Here is a 21,478-nt window from a genome sequence, read left to right as displayed (position 1 = left end):
AGCGATCCAACAGGAAGCCCCTGCCCGGGATCCACGTCGCCAAAGTCTCTCTCCGCTGACTCTCACGCCGTCGGGCCGGCACATCGAGCGCGGAGAGCGGCCCACTTTACCTCACACCGCCCGGTGACGTGGAAACATGGTAGGTTTAACTTAAAAAAAAAAATATATATATATATATAATATAATAATATTGGTGGGAAAGTGTTAACGACTGATTAAAACAGCGTTTCTATTTCCGTTTTTGGTCTTTATTTCCTGATGTTTGTTTTTGATGTATGTTTGTTTGGGTTTGTTTTTTTTAACCTGGATTTTGCCGGTGGCGTCACAAACCTATTTTATTTTATTTTGTTCGGCACACACACACACACGCACGCACACAAACGCACCGAGAAAGAGCGACGCACGGACTGCGTGTGTAGCAGTAGAACTACCTCAAATATTCAAGATTTAACAGACGTGAATGCGCGAACGGGATCTACTTTTCACGCCGTACGCCACCGTTGCAGTCACTTGAAGTTCACAAGCGGCGCTGCCAAATGCCAACCGTCGCTCCTCGGAGCTGTGGGGCAGCTGTAAGTTTTATTGGGGGTTTGTTGTTGTTGTTTTTTCCCCCAGACAGGAAAATAAGTCGTGGCGACCTAAGCTGCAGCGGAGTCGGGACGCGGTGTACAGAGTAGAAACACGGCGAGGACAAGTGTCGAGTTCAGCCATATGAATGTGGAACGAGGGGGCGTGTTAAGAGCGTCCCCAAGTCAGAACCTGGGAGAGTAGAAGAGCACACATCGGCTTGAAATAAGAAAAGATCTTCTTTCTGTTTTATTGTGGGGGGAAACAGTAGGGAAAATAATAACTAAGCAATACAATGAAAATAAAAAAAGGTATAAATATACCTAACCTAATAAGATATGGAAATATACACAAAACCTAGGGATTGAAACAACAGATATAACCGAAGAATGACAGGGGGGGGGGGCAATGAAAGTAAGTGCTAAAAGAACAAAAATCAATAAAACGGTAAATGTCTCAAATATAATATACGGTCCTAAACAGTCACTTGTGAAATAAACAGTGAAACAGAAAGATGAACTTAAGATAGAAATTGTGATGTACAGTAAACCCTCATTAAAAATGAGTTGACAGTAAAAAAAAAAAAAATGTTGGCAATAAGTCTGTAAACAGAAAAAAAATTGTCTTAAAATTCAGTTTTACAACTATTGGTCTATAAGCAAGTCATGAAATTGTTCTAAATTTGAATTTCATGAGGTCAGTAATTAATTTACACATAAAATCTTTGATAATTTATATATATATATATATATATATATATATATTAATTACACAGTACGCTTGATTTAACCACTTGTAAAAAAGTGACTTTGGAGTGAATAAATAACAATAATTGATTTGTTCAAAAATCTGCCTTCAATTTCCTTCAAAGCTGTCTTTTAAAAGGCAATACAAATAATTAAATGTAGCTCTCTTATCCCATGCTGTGTACATTAGCATGGGATCACAACATCACAGCACAGCGGATCGGACGTTCATTGATTGGTAGTTAATGAATAGCGATCTGGTCAAATTAGCTTCTCGTTCCCACTGTGACACACTTAATGTTATCTGTGTGTCGCACTCCACACCTACCCCCGCCCCCCCCATCTCTCTTGTCCCCCGACAAGCCTCTGCGTCTGGACATCAAGCGGAAGCTGACCGCCCGGTCGGACCGCGTGAAGAGCGTGGACCTGCACCCCACCGAGCCATGGATGGTGGCCAGCCTCTACAGCGGCACCGTGGTGGTGTGGAACCACGAGAGCCAGGTCACCCATGCACTATTTTGTCCATCCATCCTTCTAAATTTGGTCCGTATAAAGGTGTTCTCATTGTGCGTGCGTGTGCATGTGTGTGTGTAGACCTTGGTGAAAACCTTCGAGGTGTGCGACCTGCCCATCAGGGTGGCCAGGTTCGTAGCAAGGAAGCACTGGGTCGTCGCTGGAGCGGTGAGTAAAGTTTACACCAATCGGCGGTTCTGTCGTTCTCATGAAATCACCATAAAACGGGTCTGAAATGGGTTTTTCTCTGTGCTTTTCTTATCGAAATAATTCATTACCGTAATACTTCCGGACAGTGTTACGCTAAATAATTAGGGACATTGCGTACTTTAATATTTCAAATTATTATTTCACATTCTGTGTGACTGTGTATCACTTAATTTTGGACATATTTTATGGTGGTTTCATGAGAACGACCCAGTTTGTATACGCGTCTAAAAAGGAATTGGAGGGAGAATTAGATTACTCGATGACTCAAAACTTATTGAATCTCTTTTTGATCTCTCTCCACCTCCCCCAGGATGACATGCAGATCCGTGTGTTCAATTACAACACCCTGGAGAGGGCTCACATGTTCGAGGCCCACTCGGACTATATACGCTGTATCGCGGTCCACCCCACGCAGCCCTACATCCTCACGAGCAGTGGTACAGAACACACACATGCTTTCAAGCCACAACAACATGGTCTGGTTAGATTTAAAAAAAAGGTCACTACAAATCCGAAATAGATGTTTAAAACTGCCCTTTTCGGGTTTGTATGCTTAAGGTTTTTACCAGCTATGCGTCTGTCTTTCTGTTTCTTTGCAGACGACATGCTGATCAAGCTATGGGACTGGGACAGGAAGTGGATGTGCAGCCAGGTCTTCGAAGGACACACACACTATGTCATGCAGGTTGTCATCAACCCCAAGGATAACAACCAGTTTGCCAGCGCATCCCTAGACAGGAGCATCAAGGTACCACCGAGCACATACACACACACACACACACACACACGCGCGCGCGCACCCTGATCGCTCCAAGAGCTCATTCATTTTTACACTTGCTGGTTTTTATTTAAACTTCTAGGTGTGGCAGTTGGGTGCCAAAACCGCCAACTTCACGCTGGAAGGCCACGAGAAGGGGGTGAACTGCATCGACTACTACAGCGGGGGGGACAAGCCCTACCTCATCTCGGGGGCTGACGACCACCTGGTCAAGATCTGGGACTACCAGGTGACCGCTTTGCCTGTTTGGTGTGATCATCTTGTGATGAGTCTGTCAGTTTCCTTGACCAGGGGTTCTCAAACTATGGGTCCCGACCCCCAGGGGGGTCGCCAAATGTTTTCTGGGGCTCGCCAGATGGATTTTCTGAACATGTACAAAAAAGGAAAGGGGGGGGAATTCAAAAATAATTAAAGTTATAATTATTGTAGTTATATTTATTCTAGTTATAGTTAAATTATTCAGCAGATGCACAATGAAGAACTTTTCAGTCGGCTACATTTTCCATAAGTGGGACTGAGAGAGTGATACAGCGCGGGCGCCTGTGTGTCCCGGTAACCAAAGCAACTCACTCTCCCACTCCTGACAATTTGCTCACAGAAAAGCTGCTGCTGCTGCGCTGATTCTCTGCGCAGCATGCATGGGAATAAATGTCAGTATGATAAATGTGTATACTGTAGTTCAATTTACAAGCTTCGATTGATCAAAATGCAGGACATCAGAGGCGCCTATTTATGTTTGTCGGTGGGTGCCGCGGGGCATGGAGACATCTCCGCTCCAATGTGCTGAGGCTCCCTCTCCCCATGCGTTTTATACAGACGAAGCACCCACGGGATCGGCATCTATGTGGAACATTCCGTCTGCTTGTGGGATTGGGAGAATTGGTAAAAATACGGGATGTTTGGTCACCCGATGTTAGTCACAAACGTAGTACAAACGAACAAGATTATTTTTGAGCGATATGGACAATGAAAGTCAAAAGTTACAAAAGAAAGTTACATAACAGCGCATGGAATATAATGTTAAATATATGAAAAACCATTGTGGCACAAATTAGCAGGATTGGCAATGATTTTATTCTAATTCTAATCACATGAGGTGCCAACTCCAGGGAGGTTTGTACATACTTAACTAAGCTGTTGTTAGATCGAACATCAGCAAGTTGGAATGACAGGGGTCGCATGACTTTGACTTCTTGTCACCAGCAAAAATGTCTGAAAACCCCGGTCCTCAGCGTAAATCCACTCCGGAGTTATATTGGAGGTGTTATTGTCAGCAGTGCAAGTTTTTCCTTTATTGGAAATGTTTTAATGCTATCAGGTTCATACAGTATAGGGAGGTAATGAGTATAGGAAGACCTGGGAATAGTGAAATACTTTCTTAAATAACCAGGCATTGACAAGGAATATCATGTTAAGGCCTGTATTGTAACATTGGCACTGATTCATGGAGGGGGGAGGAAGAGGGGGAGAAAAAAAAAAAAAAAGGTTAGACATATGAGTTCTTATTCCTCATCTTTTGGATCTTATTACGCACTCAATGTTTAGAAGTGAAATATTGTACCCAAGTGTAAGAATCGATCAATATACAGTATAGTATTAATCAATATACAATATAAAGTTTGACTTAATTCTGTCCCGGACCAGAACAAGACGTGCGTGCAGACCCTGGAGGGTCATGCCCAGAACGTCACCTGCGTCAGCTTCCACCCGGAGCTGCCGATCATCCTCACGGGCTCCGAGGACGGTGTGTTACGCACTTTATTCAACGATGAATTGTTGAATTATTATTGAACCTTACATTACATTATGTCATTGTGGTCTGGGGATGGTGTGGTTTGAGCAGCCACACCTGTCCTGGGTCTAGGTAATTGGGTCCCTGGATCGCTGTATACCCGTTGCACGTTGGTTGGTCTATCGGGCAACAGGTAAAACCCCCATCCCCACACACACTCAGAGGAGAAGAGCTCTTGTCCTTACATGCTGTCCATCTGCTCCGGGGCTTGTTCTATCAAGCCCCCTCTCCACAATATACTTGTGTTTTCTCAACCCCATCATCTGTCTCTGTGCCGGATGGCCTTGAAATTGCCACACTCATTTAGCAGATGTGTTTGTCCAAAGCTACTTCATTTTCTTTCTTTCTTTCTTTTTTTTCCCCCATTTTTCTTGAATTTGTTCCAATATTTTTTCTAGGAACTGTTCGAGTCTGGCACTCCAGCACCTACCGGCTAGAGAACACGCTCAACTACGGCATGGAGCGGGTGTGGTGTGTGTGTGGCCAGCGGGGCTCCAACAACGTGGCTCTGGGCTACGACGAAGGCAGCATCATCATCAAGGTACAAGGATAGTAGTTATAATCATAGTATAGTTATAGTAATTAACCACACACCAGCCGAGAGAACACGGTTTTGTGTTTTTTCCCGTTTTTTAATCAACATTCCCCTGTACTGTTCCGTCTCTCCACGGTCGTTGTTGCCTTGTATCTTTATCCGTCTTTTAGCCTTCTCTCGATGTCTCTCCCTTCCTCCCCCTCAGCTGGGCCGCGAGGAGCCAGCTCTTTCCATGGACTCCAGTGGGAAGATCATGTGGGCGCGGCACTCCGAGGTGCAGCAGGCCAACCTCAAGGCCATGGCAGACGCCGAGATGAAGGACGGCGAGCGGCTGACCCTGATCATCAAGGACATGGGGAGCTGCGAGATCTACCCCCAGACCATCCAGCACAACCCCAACGGGAGGTGAGGTAGGGGGGGAGGTGTCCAAGGCTGGGGGAAAGAAATGTTGACTGCTGTGTGTTCAGATCTGCGAAGAAGTGAGGATTTTTGGGTTCATAAATGATCACTGGATTACGGGTCAATATATGTGATTGATAATACTGTTGTTAATACACTTTTTAAAATAAGTGGTTTAGTAATTGAGAATTGTTTGTTTGTGACAGTGGGTCAACTAGGGTCAAAATTAGGGCTGGGCGATATAACCGTATAATATCTTCCAGTATACGTATATCGATGTTGGGATATGAGATATTATCAAATATTGTCTGGGATTTTGGTTGTGATATTGTTAAATATTTTCTTTGCAGTAAATTAATGCAAATTTCTGAACTTCGTAGACTGTACCAATCAATATGTTGACATGCTTGGTCCTAATATCCAAATTACTAATGATATACTCAAATATTTCTTGTGTGAAAATATCTGATATTATAATAATAATAATACCGCTATTCCCTATCACAAAATTCTATTCCTCATCTAGTTTTAAAAGCAGTGTTAACTCCATCCCTCCGGTTCTCCTCCAGGTTTGTGGTGGTGTGCGGAGACGGGGAATACATCATCTACACGGCCATGGCTCTGAGGAACAAGTGCTTCGGCTCGGCTCAGGAGTTTGTCTGGGCACACGAGTCCTCTGAGTAGGTCCCGCGCCTCCCGCATGTGCACGCGGTTCATCCACTCCTCCAGATGGGTTTTTGGTTTATAACAACAGAAATTACAATTGTGTACTTTGCCTTTCCTAGCTACGCCATTAGGGAAGGCAACAACCTGGTGAAGACCTTCAAAAATTTCAAAGAGAAGAAGGCTTTTAAACCTGATTTCGGGGCTGAAGGTAAGATCCAAATTTCTTTTTAATTAGCTTTCTTTTGTGACATCCGAGTGTGGTCCTTGTGCTTGTGAGCCGTCGTATATATTTCTTGCCGATCTTCCACAGGAATCTACGGTGGGTTCTTGCTGGGAGTGAGGTCCCCGAGCGGCCTGGCCTTCTATGACTGGGACAACAGTGAACTGGTCCGGCGCATTGAGATCCAACCTAAACATGTCAGTCTGATAACTCAGAACGCTGTCAACGATTCTGGGCTCCAATTACTTTGAAGTGTTTGACTTCATTGGAAGAGATATTTTAATAATTTACCAGACCGATGTTGAGTACAATGTGATTGGATTGTACTGTGTGTTTATTTTGAATGGCTGACATGGTGAATGATGAACTCCCGTCTCTAGATCTTCTGGTCTGACAGCGGGGAGCTGGTGTGTATCGCTACGGAGGAATCCTTCTTCGTGCTGCGCTACCAGGCAGAGCGGGTGGCGGCCGCCCAGGGGACCAGGGACAGCGTGACTGAGGACGGTGTTGAGGACGCATTCGAGGTCAGTCAGCGACCAGTATTTACGAGCCGTTCCCACAAGAAAGTGCAATTAAAAACATTTTAACGACTCGTCATTACTCAATTTCAACACATTTTATTTTTTAATCATTGGGCTGCCATCCTCACCTTCACCCGCCCAGGTGTTGGGGGAGATCCAGGAGGCGGTGAAGACCGGCGTCTGGGTGGGCGACTGCTTCATCTACACCAACTCCGTCAACAGGCTCAATTACTACGTCGGGGGAGAGATCGTCACCATCGCTCACCTGGACAGGTAGAGGTTGCACACGTTCCTGGTACATGCAGAAAAACCGAAGGAAATTAGTTGTAAATGAACAAAATGAAATTTTCGTGGCAGCATTCTTACTTCATGAGTCATTTGAAAGTCCATTTTGTCTTTAAAGTGGGAATACATAAGGTCATCTGGGTTTTTTTGTTTTTTTTTGTTATTGTTTTCAATGTCAATATGTCTTCCCTCTTTAACACCTTTTTGTGTGCCTTTTTCTGATCTATTTATTTATTCTCTTAGTCACTTCGGAGGGGGGGGGGGGGGTTATTTTTCACTGGGAAAGGCGGATCTCACCACCATCATTTGAAAATGTATTTAGAGAAGCACATGCAGAATGCAAATCCAATGAACCGCAGTTTATTATAAAGTGCCAGCTCAGTAAATATGGGATTTATGTCGTAGGACCTTGTACCTCCTGGGCTACATCCCCAAGGACAACCGCTTGTACCTCGGTGACAAAGAGCTGAACATCGTCAGCTACTCACTGCTGGTCTCTGTGCTGGAGTACCAGACAGCGGTCATGAGGAGGGACTTCGCCATGGCCGACCAGGTGCTACCCACCGTCCCCAAAGAGCAGAGGATCCGGGTGGCCCACTTCCTGGAGAAACAGGTTGGTGAGGTCCAGGTCACTGTCACTGAAGGGGAGGTTCTCATCACTACCTCAAATGAGCTACCATTTTTCTTTAGAAAAAGTTGTTTAGAGTATTATTATAGTACTATTGCAATACTATAGTAGTCTTGTGATCTTGTGTGGTGCAGGGCTTCAGACAGCAGGCCCTGGCGGTGTCTACTGACCCAGAACACCAGTTTGAACTGGCTTTGCATCTGGGAGAACTGAAGATAGCACACCAACTCGCCATAGAGGCCGAGGTAAGAACACACACACGGCACTGTGTGTGCAGTAGGGCTGGGCAGTATGGGATTTGCCATCATGATAATCAGATTAAATTGACACTATCAATACAGTATGTTTCATTATGTATGTTATGTCATACCCACCCACCTCATGTATATAAAGTAACCTGTTATTTATTCCATATTTTTTCCAGCATCCTTGCACTTAGCACCGTGTGTGTGTGTGTGTGTGTGTGTGTGTGTGTGTGTGTGTGTGTGTGTGTGTGTGTGTGTGTGTGTGTGTGTGTGTGTGTGTGTGTGTGTGTGTGTGTGTGTGGCTCGTCTTTGTTTCAGCTGTGTCTAGTCAATGTATGTACATGGAGAGTAATGAAAAAAAGAGTCAAATTATTTTTTTAAAGCTGATTCTCATTATGTATTCAAAATCAAATACTGGATTTGGAAAAACAATGCATCATTATGACTTTTCTAGTTTTATCAATATACATGGATCAGCCACAACATTAAAACCACTACTGATAACCACTACAGTAATATTGTGTAGCTCACCCTTGTGGCGCCAAAACAGCTCTGACCCGTGGAGGCATGGACTCCACAAGACCTCTGAAGGTGTCCTGTGGTATCTGGCACCAAGACGTTAGCAGCAGATCTCTTGTCCTGGAAGTTGTGAGGTGGGGCCCCCACGGATCATGCTTGTTGTTCCAGCACATCCCACAGATGCTCTATCGGATGGGACCCTAACCCTGACCATCCACATGATGTAGAAGAAAAAGTGATTCATCAGACCAGGCCACCTTCTTCCGTTGCTCCATGGTTCCATTCTGACGCTCAGTTGTTCATTGTAGGAGCTTTTAGTGGTGGACAGGGGTCTGCATGGACACTCTGACTGGTCTACAGCTACCCAGCCCCATACACACACAATGCACTGTGTGTTCTGACACCTTTCTGTCATAGCAGCATGAACTTCTTCAGTCATTTGTGCAACAGTAGTTCTTCTGTGGGATCGGACCGGACGGGCTAGACTTCGCTCCCCACGTGGATCAATGAGCCTTTGGCACCCATGACCCTGTTAACAGTTCACAGGTTGTCCTTCTTTGGAGCACTTTTGGTAGGTACTAACCACTGCATACTGGGAACACCCACAAGACCTGTCGTTTTGGAGATGCTCTGACCCAGTCGTCTAGCCATCACAATTTGGCCCTTGTCAAAGTCGCTCAGATCCTTATGCTTGCCCATTTTTCCTGCTTCCAAGACATCAACTTCAAGAACTGACTGTTCACTTGCTGCCTAATAAATCCCACACCTTGTCATGTGCCATTGGAACGAGATAATCCATGTAATTCACTTCACCTGTCAGTGGTTTTAATGTTGTGGCTGGTCGGTATTTAGTATATTTAATAGCTATCTCACTTTAAAACTATCCTGTTATATTATTTCACAGCCCTATTATCGGCTAACCCTTTCTCTCCATGTGCAAATGCATACATTGAGAACTCACTATATGACTGATCAATACTTCTTGTATCGCAAACTATCTGGAGATTTGTGAATTTTTCACAGTACTGGTATGATATTCTTTTTCTTCGCTGAAGTCGGAACAGAAATGGAAGCAGCTGGCAGAGCTGGCTACAGCCAAGTGTCACTTCAGCCTGGCCCAGGAGTGTCTGCACCAAGCTCAGGATTTTGGGGGCTTGCTACTGCTGGCCACCGCCTCCGGCAACGCCGACATGGTGGGCAAACTGGCTCAGGGGGCAGAGGAGAGCGGCAAGACCAACGTCGCCTTCCTGACATATTTCCTTCAGGGGAAGTGAGTGTTTGACCTAATCTCCTATATTAAAAAAAAAAAAAAAAAAAAAAAAGGATTTTACTTTTTTAATCATGATTTTTTTTTTTTTTTTTTTTTTTTGTATCACTCTGTTGTGTTTTCGTTTTTTTCCAGGTTGGAGAAATGTCTCGATCTCCTCATCAAAACCAACAGGTTGCCAGAGGCTGCATTCCTAGCTCGGACGTATTTGCCGAGCCAAGTTTCAAGGTACAAATACCATAGTTCCCATTAAACCTAATTGGTACAGCCAGATAAAATGGTTCAATAATGAAGTGTGTGCTACAACAATGTATGAAATGTATTGGCCTTTTTACTTTGACATCTTCAGTTTTTCTCTTGCCTATAAAAAGGTTCTCTGCAGATGGGGGGGGGTTTAAAATGTACCTGCATTATCTGCATAAGCCTCACGCAAGCTGTGGTGGTGGCCTAACACTCACCCACTCCCTGCTTTCCCCACAGGGTGGTGAAGCTGTGGAAGGACAGCCTGTCCAAGGTGAACCAGAAGGCCGCCGACGCCCTGGCCGACCCCAACCAGTACAGCAACCTGTTTCCCGGTCTCCAGCAGGCTCTGCTGGGGGAGCAGTACCTAAAAGAGACCCACTGTGGGACCAGGCCCGCAGCCACTTATCCACTCATCACGGTCAGTTAAAAAAAAAAAAAAACTAATGTCACCTAATTTGGTGTTGCCTTTTTCCCCAATAAATTCATTTGAGGTTCAAACTTTGCTGTATTTTAGAAGTCCCTGTGTGAGTTCATTGTTCATTTGACTCTATTCTTCAGCCCAATGAGGACCGGACCGTTCTCGAGGAATCTGCAGACTATGTGCCAAAACAAGCGTCCATGGAGCCCGAGGTAAACACTGTAATCTCACACCTCGACACACCCTCTTTCACCAACCCTCTGACCCGCGGTCATGGTGGTGCTTATAATTATTTTGTCTAAGAAAGCATAGAAGGCAATGATTACTGTTCACCTCAATTTCACAGACCGATTGAGAATCATTGGACCTGTCAAAAAAAGAAAATTTCATGAAAAACATACCCTTACTGTGTTAAAGACCAGCAAATATTCACAACTAATACAAGAATGCTTAAATATAGGTCAACTACAGACTCAAATAAGACATTTGATACATACATTCAACCTGAACTCCATATTTTGATCTTCCCAATTCTTTTCTTTTATTATTATTTTTTAATGCAACAGATGGAGTGTTTAGGTGACGCACCCATGGTCGCAGCTGTATTAGAGGCTCCGGCTCCCCCTGCAGAGGTGGAGGAAGCCTTCCTAAATCACGGGGCACCCCCTGACCCCATCCCGCCAGCGGTGGAAGGTACCAGCACGACAGCATCCATGACTTCTACTACACTAACCACAGAAGAAGAGCATGTTGAAGTAGTGCAAACAGAGACTCCTCCTGAACCAGAGTTGGTGGTCACACAAGTCAGCGTTCCCCAGTTAGAGGAGACCCTCGATACTGAGGAAAAATACATTTTGGATGATCCCGTGCCGCTCGCAACTCACAAAGAGCCGACCATGTCACGGTCCACTCTGGTGGAAAACAACTTCTCATTGGAGGAGAGTGTACAGGAAGTGTCACCCACCAACAGCGATCCAAAAGGAACACCGGCATTTGCTGCTCAAGTATTAGAACCGCCAGCCACAGCGAGGGAGGAAATCCAAGTAACGGACGCACACGTGTCCTTTACCGAGGTGAAGACGTTGGAAGACACGGTGTCAGAAGTCCCGGCCAGTGACGCAGTAGCAGCAGTAGTAGCAGCAGCAGCAGAAGAGGTGCTACTTGTAACTCCAAAATCGGCACCCCCACTCGTTGAGGTGGAGGAACTCATCTCTTTCGGACACACGAACACCTCAGAGGTCAACAACTCGACCGACCCGGTTGAAGCCTTCCCCGAGTGGACCCCCGCTTCACAATCCGACCCAGGTCCAGTTCTCAGGGAACACGCTGCACGGGAGCAAACAGAGCCGGAAGCACCAATGGCTCCCACCGCAGAGAGGGTGGAGGAAGACCCTGAAGTTGTGGAGGAATCAGCTGTGGACCTGGAGATAGAGATGAACGAGGAGGTAACGACGTGATTTACAAATCACTGCTTTTGATATTAAATAGAAAATGTTCCTCCCAATATCTGTTTGAAGAAGTTGGACATGGATTCCCTGGGTTTTTTTTTTATTTTCAAATGCTTTTTGAAATGCTTTTCCTCCTCCACAGGGCTTGGAGGATCTTGATTTGGACAACTTCGACCTGGACGACCTCGATGACACAGACGTCAATCTGGAAGACGACTTCCTAAGTGAATAGGAACAAAACATCTTAACCCTGTAAATTGTCTCAAAGTGACCAAAGAACCAGAGGTGTTCGATTGATTTTTTTTTTTTTTTTTTTTTTTTTAAATGCGCTGCTGCTTAAAAAAAAAAAGATTGCTCCAGTGTATTTGTCTGTATGCATATGGGGCTGTACCATTCTGCATTTCTTGTACCTCAAACACCACTGTTGACCAGGGTGTTTTTAGCACCATGCAGAACTCAAATTTGCATATACATTTTTCAACATGTAGGTAGACCTTGACAGAAGCCGCTAGTGACTATTTCCAGATGTTTTAAAAAATATATTTACATTGATCTCTTTAAGATTTGTGTTCCACTAACAAGCTGTGTTTTTTTTTTTTTTTGTAGGTTTCAAATAATAATGTGCCTTCCATTGGAACAGGTAGAGGATTTTTCTCTGTAAGCTGTTCAGTAACTAAGATATATGCATTTTAATTTTTTACTTCTGTGGCCAGGAGAGGCGTGTCGAGGGGAGACCGCTGCCTGCTCGAGAAAGTCTGGTTGTTTTAATGTCTCGAGTTGAAAATGCAATAAATGTCTGGTGTGGACAATGCCTTAAGTTGTTACACAGAAACAGATGCACTTTTATATAAAGACAGCTTTTATTCTGTTATGTACATCAGTCAGATAACATGTTGGCCTGACTGCAATTATGCCATTTGACCACAAGGGGGTAAGACACAAAAACCACATAGAATGACATACAATTCCTCCCTTCTGTCTTGAATGACTCTTCCAGGGTGTGTGTGGAAGGCATCCCTTCAAACTGGGTCTACGCACTGAGGACGGCCATCGAGATGCTTTATGTATATACAGCCAGGCAGATTGTGTGTGTGGTCTCAGTTCTTGACGGATTTGGGGGAAATCTCAAAGAGCCCGGTCATGCCGAGGAGCACCCTGCAGCCGCCTCTTCATAGGCCTGCAGGGCCAGCTCCATGTAGCCCGACCTCTGGGACTCCTTCTGAGCATAGATCTGCAGGGAGGAAAGGTCGTAGGTCATCACCGAGGAGGAAACTACATCCAATGGAACATCAACATTACATAGCGGAGCTTGAGCTGCATGGGACCCAGAACAGACTCGCATGATGAGCACGGATACAGTCCTTCGCAGGTTAAAGTGAGATACTTAAATGTTGCATGTAAGCACAATACAGTTGAGGAAAGGGGCAATCAGTCAGCGTGCATGAAGCTTATTTCCGCAGAGATATCCTAAACACGTGTTAGCCACTTCAGCCTCAACTGTGACTAACCAGGAGGCCCCCGCACGCCACTTCTCCCGCAGCTCACCTGCCACGTTAAACTGCCGTCACCCTCAATGTCTCGACCGGTTCTTTCTAGGAAGGCAGGCTGAGCTGTGCGGCCTAATGGGAACTGATGTGCCCCTCATTTGACCCCGGGATTCCCACACTAAAGAGAACCCTAAACTCTTCACCGAGGAAACTCTGATCGTGTTCGCTTTATTACTCGTCAGACTGTAATTGAGTTGAACTGCAAAATTCCTGGATCGACAGTTGACCTTAGCGCAGTTCACACCGCAGGCCTTGAGGCTCAGTTTCAGTTTATTGCTGAAATGCAATGCACATTCATGTTTTAACATGGCCTAAATCTGATTCCAGTGGGAGCTGATCTGCATTAGCAGACAAACAAAAAAAGTAAATACCACACCAGTTATCAGTCACCGATGTGACGGTCGTGGTGAGAGAAAACAAGTTAAACTGGGGGAAGAGATTGAGCAGCGCACATTTAACGACTGAAATTTGCTGATTTTTCTGTCTATTCTGCGCACTCATAACTGCTGTCGTTGAGGAACATAAATCTAAAGACTGAGAACAGACAGAGTTGTGGTACTCCAGCAACTCGCGAGAATGTATCGTCCCGCGAGTTGCAAAATATTGCGCTATTTTGACACCAAAACAAACATGGATGCCATACAGCTCGCTACTTGTTTGTCCAGTGAACCTGCAGCGCTGACATGCACTAATTAGACACTCGTGAGTCTGCCACAGTTCCTCACGTCGCTCCTCCATTTTAGATGTCCACTCATCGCTTTCTTTGGCTTCGGCATGGTGCAGACGCACAATCTCATTGGCTGTTGAAAATTTTTACCGAAATTTGAAGCTTACGCACGCACGCACGCACGCACACACACACACACACACACACTTCGGAAAGACTAACCCCGATAAAACCAAACATCTTTGATTAAATCGCAACCTGGCCAACTAGGGTCGTATTGAGACAGATTTTAATCTTTCCCTCACACAGACACATCGATGACAGCTAATATTCTACAGCGCGACTACCCCAGTCTGCCCTGGACAAACATGACTCAAACTGGCCTTGAAAATCACATCATGTGGCCCCAGCTTAAATGGAAGTCACTGAAGTTCCTTTTTTTGAAGCTCGTGCTTTCAATTTGAAGTTAGTGGGCAGAGCGGCCAGCTGTGAATTCATAAGCTAATGCAAAAGAGGGCGAGAAAGTGGAAAATAGCCAAAGTGTAAACCTTTTAGAGGGACGTGGATGTGGGATCTGAACTGATTTCAACAGTCCCGTCAATGTAGAATTATAATTTAACTCCCAAGACCTCAGTGAAAAAGTCACATAAATTCTGATATGGCTGATCAGATTGGGGTTGTATTGCCACAAAATAAAAGACTTCGAACAATCTACAGAAGAGGCCTGGGTCAGATTAAATTAATGTGCAGGCAAAATGTATATATAAGTTGATGATAAACTCCTAACCACTCAGCTCAACGACCCTATCTGTGTAAAAAAGACACAGCCACACCCTAGAATCATAGGAAGAAGGCAAAAATAGGCCTGCGGGTTCCTCACCTTGAGGAGGCTGGTGCCCGTTGCCTCCTGGCTGTCGGCCTCTTGTGCGCACTCACTATGTGGGTGGACCATGTTGAAGAGAGACACCAAGCTGACTGCATCCTGTAACCTGAAAACGAACAAATCAACCTTATATGTATTGTTATATGAATAAGTTTGCTCCAGGGCTAAAATAAAATGACCCGCCAAGAGGAAAGACAGCAACTCCACAAACTCACAGATCCCGCTGCAGCATGTCAACAATGAGCCTGTCCACCCGGCGTGCGTTGACCAGGTACCAGGCCATGCCCCCAAAGTGCCTGGTGGAACGCAGGAACTCGTACTTTCCGTGTTTCTCCAGGTCCTCGTAGGTGGCCGCGTGCACCTGGAGGAGGAGGACCCCACTGGGGAAATGTTATAACCTCTTCTGGTGCATTTCAATTACAGACTCCATATGACATAATTCTAACTGATTCAGCAACCTTTTATGAACCTTGTGTCTCTTCTAGACACCTGTCACCGACCCAACGATGACATGGAAGCAGACTGGACTGGGGGAAGACTTTATTTACTTCGTATACATGTAGACATATGTGTCAAGGTCACAGGAAGCTCGACGTCATCTTACCCTGATGTATTCTGAGGAGTCTGGCTCAAACTGGACCAGACACAGGTCCAGCACATCCTCATGGCGGTCCTGGGCAAACACCCTCTGATGGAGGGAGAGCGCCAGAGGAGACATGAACAGAAAGAAGAAGAAAATAAAGTGAAGATGAAACAGAACAATGGTGGGTGAGAAAGTAAACATTTTTTGTTCATGTGCAATCAGTTTTGTTGTCTTGTCTGCTAGAAGGAGGGTAGAATAAATGGCAGTTTTGTGAATGAAGCACACCAATTCAGATATTTTTTTAAGTCCCTCACGTAATTACTTACAACCATAACGGCCACATTACCTCACAACCAAAAGTGTTCCCGCCCCACAGACTTTGTCCGCCCGTACCTTGAGGTTTTCCTCCTTGAACATGAGCGGTGGTGTGAGCTTACGTCCGTCCTTGGGAAAATAAACCTGGATGAGCCGGTCTCGCTCCTCCCAGGTGGCTTTCCTTAAGATCCCATCTGGCTCCCGCACAACAATGAAGCGCTCCTGGGGCCAAGGACACAGCACACTCCAGCGTAAGGGTCAAGAGTAAGAACAAAGCTGAGATTTTTATAATAAGAGCAAAGGGCAACAACATTCAATTCATACAGTGAGAGGGATGCAACGACATGATTTGTATGAGGTTTTGATGCACCCTCAAGGGTTGATATTAGAAGGTGGTATTGGAAGTTGTCGTCTTAACAACCAGCCCCTGTCGTACAAAATAGACAAAAGAAATACTGGAACTTCCAGGTAAACCAGATACAAAATAAATACTACAAACTACTAATGAGGCTGATCTATCATATGAAAGACACAAGTTCGCTAGACACTCTCTTAAATATACCTCCCAATTACAGTGGGGCAAAAAAGTATTTAGTCAGCCACCAATTGTGCAAGTTCTCCCACTTAAAAAGATGAGAGAGGCCTGTTATTTTCATCATAGGTTCACTTTGACTATGAGAGACAGAATGGGGGGAAAGAATCAAGGAAATCACATTGTAGGATTTTTAATGAATTAATTGGTTAATTCCTCGATAAAATAAGTATTTGGTCACCTACAAAAATGCAAGATTTCTGGCTTTCACAGACCTGTAACTTTTTCTTTAAGAGGCTCCTCTGTCCTCCACTCCTTACCTGTATTATTGGCACCTGTTTGAACTCGTTGTCAGTATAAAAGACATCTGTCCACAACCTCAAACAGTCACACTCCAAACTCCACTATGGCCAAGACCAAAGAGCTGTCAAAGGACACCAGAAACAAAATTGTAGACCTGCACCAGGCTGGGAAGACTGAATCTGCAATAGGTCAGCAGCTTGTTGTGAAGAAATCAACTGTGGGAGCAATTATTAGAAAATGGAAGACATACAAGACCACTGATAATCTCCCTCCATCTGGGGCTCCACGCAAGATCTCACCCCGTGGGGTCAAAATGATCACAAGAACGGTGAGCAAACATCCCAGAACCACACGGGGGGACCTAGTGAATGACCTGCAGAGAGCTGGGACCAAAGTAACAAAGGCTACCATCAGTAACACACTACGCCGCCAGGGACTCAAATCCTGCAGTGCCAGACGTGTCCCCCTGCTTAAGCCAGTACATGTCCAGGCCCGTCTGAAGTTTGCTAGAGAGCATTTGGATGATCCAGAAGAGGATTGGGAGAATGTCATATGGTCAGATGAAACCAAAATAGAACTTTTTGGTAAAAACTCAACTTGTCGTGTTTGGAGGAGAAAGAAAGCTGAGTTGCATCCAAAGAACACCATACCTACTGTGAAGCATGGGGGTGGAAACATCATGCTTTGGGGCTGTTTTTCTGCAAAGGGACCAGGACGACTGATCCGTGTAAAGGAAAGAATGAATGGGGCCATGTATCGTGACATTTTGAGTGAAAACCTCCTTCCATCAGCAAGGGCATTGAAGATGAAACGTGGCTGGGTCTTTCAGCATGACAATGATCCCAAACACACAGCCCGGGCAACGAAGGAGTGGCTTCGTAAGAAGCATTTCAAGGTCCTAGAGTGGCCTAGCCAGTCTCCAGATCTCAACCCCATAGAAAATCTTTGGAGGGAGTTGAAAGTCCGTGTTGCCCAGCGACAGCCCCAAAACATCACTGCTCTAGAGGAGATCTGCATGGAGGACTGGGCCAAAATACCAGCAACAGTGTGTGAAAACCTTGTGAAGACTTACAGAAAACGTTTGACCTCTGTCATTGCAAACAAAGGGTATATAACAAAGTATTGAGATGAACTTTTGTTATTGACCAAATACTTATTTTCCACCATAATTTGCAAATAAATTCTTTAAAAATCAGACAATGTGATTTTCTGGATTTTTTTTTTCTCATTGTGTCTCTCATAGTTGAGGTTTACCTATGATGAAAATAACAGGCCTCTCTCATCTTTTTAAGTGGGCGAACTTGCACAATTGGTGGCTGACTAAATACTTTTTTGCCCCACTTTTTTGCCCCACTGTATATAACTTTTTGATGCCATAGTTTCCTGACTATGAGACGTCATATCAACTCTACTATACACACTGCTGATGTGAGTAGTTACTTTCTTTAGGAAAGTCAAACACGACACCCAATTCCTGGCACAATCTAAACTACACTCAAAGAGACAGAACCAGGGTTGATTCTGGCATTACAAAATTATATCAAGCACTTTCAAGTACTTTTTTTAAGCACTACTTCTTCCATTTTCAAGGACAAATATAACAAATTTTCAATGTCATCTTTATTAATTAAAATATAATAATCATAGTCTAATTGTCTATTTATATGGGTATATTGTGCGTGTATACGCCGATCAGCCACAACATTAAAAGCACCACTGATAACGACGAATATTGTGTAGCTCCACCTCGTGCCGCCAAAACAGCTCTGACCCGTCAAGGCATACAGTAGACTCCACAAGACCTCTGAAGGTGTCCCTGTGGTATCTGGCACCATATGTTAGCAGCAGATCCTTAAGTCCTGTAAGTTGTGAGGTGGGGCCCCCATGGATCAGGATTGTTGTTCCAGCACATCCCACAGATGCTCAATCGGATCGCACACTAACCCAGACCATCCACATGATGTAGAAGAAAACATGATTCATCACACCGGGCCACCTTCTTCCATTGCTCCATGGTTCAGTTCTGACACTCACATGCCCATTGCAGGCGCTTTTGCCCACATGCATCAATGAGCCTTGGGTGCCCATGACCCTGTTACCAGTTCACAGGTTGTCCTTCCTTGGAGCACTTTTGGTAGGTACTAACCACTGCATACTGGGAACACCCCACAAGACCTGCCGTTTTGGAGATGCTCTGACCCAGTCATCTAGCCATCACTCTTTGGTCCTTGTCAAAGTTGCTCAGATCCTTACGCTTGCCCATTTTTCCTGCTTCCAACACATCAACTTCAAGAACTGACTGTTCACTTGCTGCCTAATATATCCCACCCCTTGTCAGGTGACATTGGAACGAGATGATCAATGTTATTCACTTGACTTGTCAGGTGAAGTGAATAACATTGCTCATCCGTTGTAAAAGCGGTTCTGGAAAAAATTGGTTGCATTACGACTTGAATAACAAAACCAGGGGAAATATCACAGGTTTTCTATAATCTTTTTTTTCCCTAAAGTACTTTCCAAGCACACAAAAGTGTACTTACATTTCTAGGGACGAAATTCAAGCGCTTCCCAAACACTTCAAGGAACTGGTAAGAACCCCGCAGAACACACACAGACTAGGGATGCAACAGTACTGTGGGCTCACGGTTCAGTATGTACCACCATTTCCCAACAGTAGATTTAATAGGAGGCAGCACTTAAGGCACACCACGCCATGCCCTGCCCGAACACTGCACCAATGCGTTCACTCCCATGACATCGTAATAGCGCGGTTCATGTGTGCGTATTGAACTGTAGGAGGCATAAACAGTTTGATACCAAACCGTGTACCGTTGCATTACACACACACACACACACACACACACACACACACACACGTACCCTGTGTGGGATGTCGAACGTGATGTCAGTGAAGGCATATTTGGCTGTCTGCATGCCCTCCAGGATCTTGTCCTCTGACAGCACATCTTGGATGGGCTTCCGCTCGGGCAGGACAGGGGGCATCCTCAGGAGCTTCTTGGCCTGCTCCACAGCCTGCTGGGTCGCCTGAAAACACACCCGCACCAACACACAAACTGAGCACCTGGCAACAATAAGAGAATTAAGCCGCTTTCACACATGCACTCTGGATAACTTCCATACCTGATTATCCGGACATTGTCCGGAGTTGCCCTTTCACACATGTAGCAAAAAAATGGACATTGTCCTTGCCAGACGCGTTTACACAGTAGTTTTTTTTGCGTGGATACTCCATGTATTTGGACATGTCCACAATATAAACGAGAGTGGAAAGGAATAATCAAGTAAGCAGAAAGGAGCACCAAGCAGCTTAATAACTGGTGCATGATAGACATCATCAACACGCAACACGCCCACTCGCTCGCTGTGAATGATCTGGACAATTACCTGCTCTGTTCACACATAGCACTCAGTCGGACCCGGATTTTGTACTGGGGTGCTGGTTAGGTTAAGTCCGGGTCAAATGATTCGGACATTTGTGTTCACACATACAGCTAATACAGGTAATGTCCGGAAATTTCAGGTTTACAGTGCATGTGTGAATGCAGCATTAGAGAGTCAGATTAATTGTTTTGTCAATAATAGGTTGTTGGCTGTACCGCTTCTAACTGTGCATCAGTCATTAATTTGTATGTCGGCGGCTTCAGCTCCTGCTTAATGGGGCGGAAGACCTTCTCTAAATCCAGGCCTGTTATCCTGGTGAGGATCTCCTGCACCAATGGATCGGTGAACTGGGGCTTGGCATGGCCGTCTGCGGGAACTGGAGACATGCAGAACAAGAACACAACCAAAGGGATTTAGTAGATAATAAGACCGGCACAATTGTTAAATTTTAAATTGATGATTAATCGTCACAAATAATTGCGATTAACAATATACAGTTACAGGTAGACAGTTGATTTTCTTCAACCCCCACTGATGGAATCACACATAAATAACATACTATTTAATGCAACACTTCCAACATTGGTCCCAAAGGGCAATGCGTTTGGATAGAAACGTGATACTGGAATCCGACGATTTAAAAAAAATTTGATCGCGATTTGCCTGATTGATACAGCGATTTGACGACTGAAACACGCAGTTTACTCAGACCCGTTATTGTCACACAAAGCCATTGTCCGGAATGACTATAAAATCGGAGCAGCTCTACGGCAGCTAGCACGCCGGTACACATGCTACGTTACAAGGTCAGTGTCGCGCCCTGGTGTGTAATATCCACCTCTGTGTGACAATTCACGGGTATTAACTTACTGTTGCCAGGGCTCCCGCTGCAAAGAGTCCTTGCGCTAGACCTCAGGATGATTCGTGTATTCCTACGGACATGTTTCACCCGAGCAGAGCTAAAGAACACGAAACGCGCCGCACCCAGGGCCGCCATGGTTGTTTTTCACGTCATCCGAACGCGACTTTCACAGTTCGACAGGCAGCCCAGGACCTGGAGTTCACCTCCCATGGTCACGCGTCAACGATCACAACGAAAAGGTTTGGAATGTGTTCGTCTCGTCGAGAATGATCTTGTTCTATATTCCCCATTAGACTAATGCAGTAGATTTCAAAATGTGTCATCCTCCAATGTGTTATGTTGTGTAATGTTTAAAAAAAAAAAAAAAAAAAAAAAAAAAGCTAT

At 44.9% G+C, this 21,478-nt stretch overlaps 2 protein-coding genes across 3 annotated transcripts; one reads left to right on the top strand and one right to left on the bottom strand.

Moving 5' to 3' along the window:
- The first annotated feature begins 12 nt into the window (after positions 1-12).
- LOC307234576 (coatomer subunit beta'-like) lies at positions 13-12,800 on the top strand. 2 transcript variants are annotated; one of them, XR_013844309.1, is made up of 23 exons: positions 13-139; positions 1,677-1,814; positions 1,908-1,994; positions 2,347-2,473; positions 2,636-2,784; positions 2,897-3,043; positions 4,459-4,558; positions 5,005-5,147; positions 5,347-5,546; positions 6,110-6,220; positions 6,326-6,414; positions 6,517-6,623; positions 6,807-6,950; positions 7,090-7,220; positions 7,638-7,845; positions 7,995-8,105; positions 9,680-9,894; positions 10,027-10,119; positions 10,372-10,552; positions 10,693-10,764; positions 11,119-11,997; positions 12,143-12,285; positions 12,607-12,800. XR_013844309.1 is itself a non-coding variant. In XM_080006369.1 (22 exons), exons 1-22 carry the CDS (start codon positions 137-139, stop codon positions 12,230-12,232), a joined length of 3,525 nt encoding a protein of 1,174 aa, XP_079862495.1. In that variant the 5' UTR covers positions 13-136; the 3' UTR covers positions 12,233-12,800. The 2 variants fall into 2 exon arrangements, 1 of the variants encoding a protein (XP_079862495.1); XM_080006369.1 differs by having other exon boundaries at positions 12,143-12,800.
- Positions 12,801-12,841: 41 nt separating this feature from the next.
- Positions 12,842-21,258, bottom strand: mrps22 (mitochondrial ribosomal protein S22). Its single transcript, XM_080006370.1, has 8 exons — positions 21,103-21,258; positions 20,448-20,608; positions 19,711-19,875; positions 16,074-16,217; positions 15,702-15,785; positions 15,313-15,458; positions 15,095-15,203; positions 12,842-13,231 (listed from the first exon to the last, which is right to left on the bottom strand). Exons 1-8 carry the CDS (start codon positions 21,227-21,229, stop codon positions 13,139-13,141), a joined length of 1,029 nt encoding a protein of 342 aa, XP_079862496.1. The 5' UTR covers positions 21,230-21,258; the 3' UTR covers positions 12,842-13,138.
- Between the last annotated feature and the right edge of the window lie 220 nt (positions 21,259-21,478).

This window comes from Zeus faber, assembly GCF_960531495.2.
Source record: "Zeus faber genome assembly, chromosome: 9".
Taxonomy (NCBI): Eukaryota; Metazoa; Chordata; class Actinopteri; order Zeiformes; family Zeidae; genus Zeus; species Zeus faber.
Note: the sequence above shows the minus strand (reverse complement) of the source record. Positions and strands in the feature narration are given on the sequence as shown.

What these genes read in the sequence shown, in the direction of transcription:
- mrps22 (XM_080006370.1), bottom strand. Translation starts at nt 21,229, where the DNA reads ATGGCGGCCCTGGGTGCGGCGCGTTTCGTGTTCTTTAGCTCTGCTCGG. An exon ending in CTGATGCACAGTTAGAAGCG is followed by an intron (nt 19,876 to 20,447) that starts GTACAGCCAACA and finishes GTGTGTTTTCAG; the next exon opens with GCGACCCAGCAGGCTGTGGA. An exon ending in CGGGCACCAGCCTCCTCAAG is followed by an intron (nt 13,232 to 15,094) that starts GTGAGGAACCCG and finishes TCCTCCCTGCAG; the next exon opens with ATCTATGCTCAGAAGGAGTC.
- LOC307234576 (XM_080006369.1), top strand. An exon ending in TGGGCACACGAGTCCTCTGA is followed by an intron (nt 6,221 to 6,325) that starts GTAGGTCCCGCG and finishes TGCCTTTCCTAG; the next exon opens with CTACGCCATTAGGGAAGGCA. An exon ending in ACATATTTCCTTCAGGGGAA is followed by an intron (nt 9,895 to 10,026) that starts GTGAGTGTTTGA and finishes GTTTTTTTCCAG; the next exon opens with GTTGGAGAAATGTCTCGATC.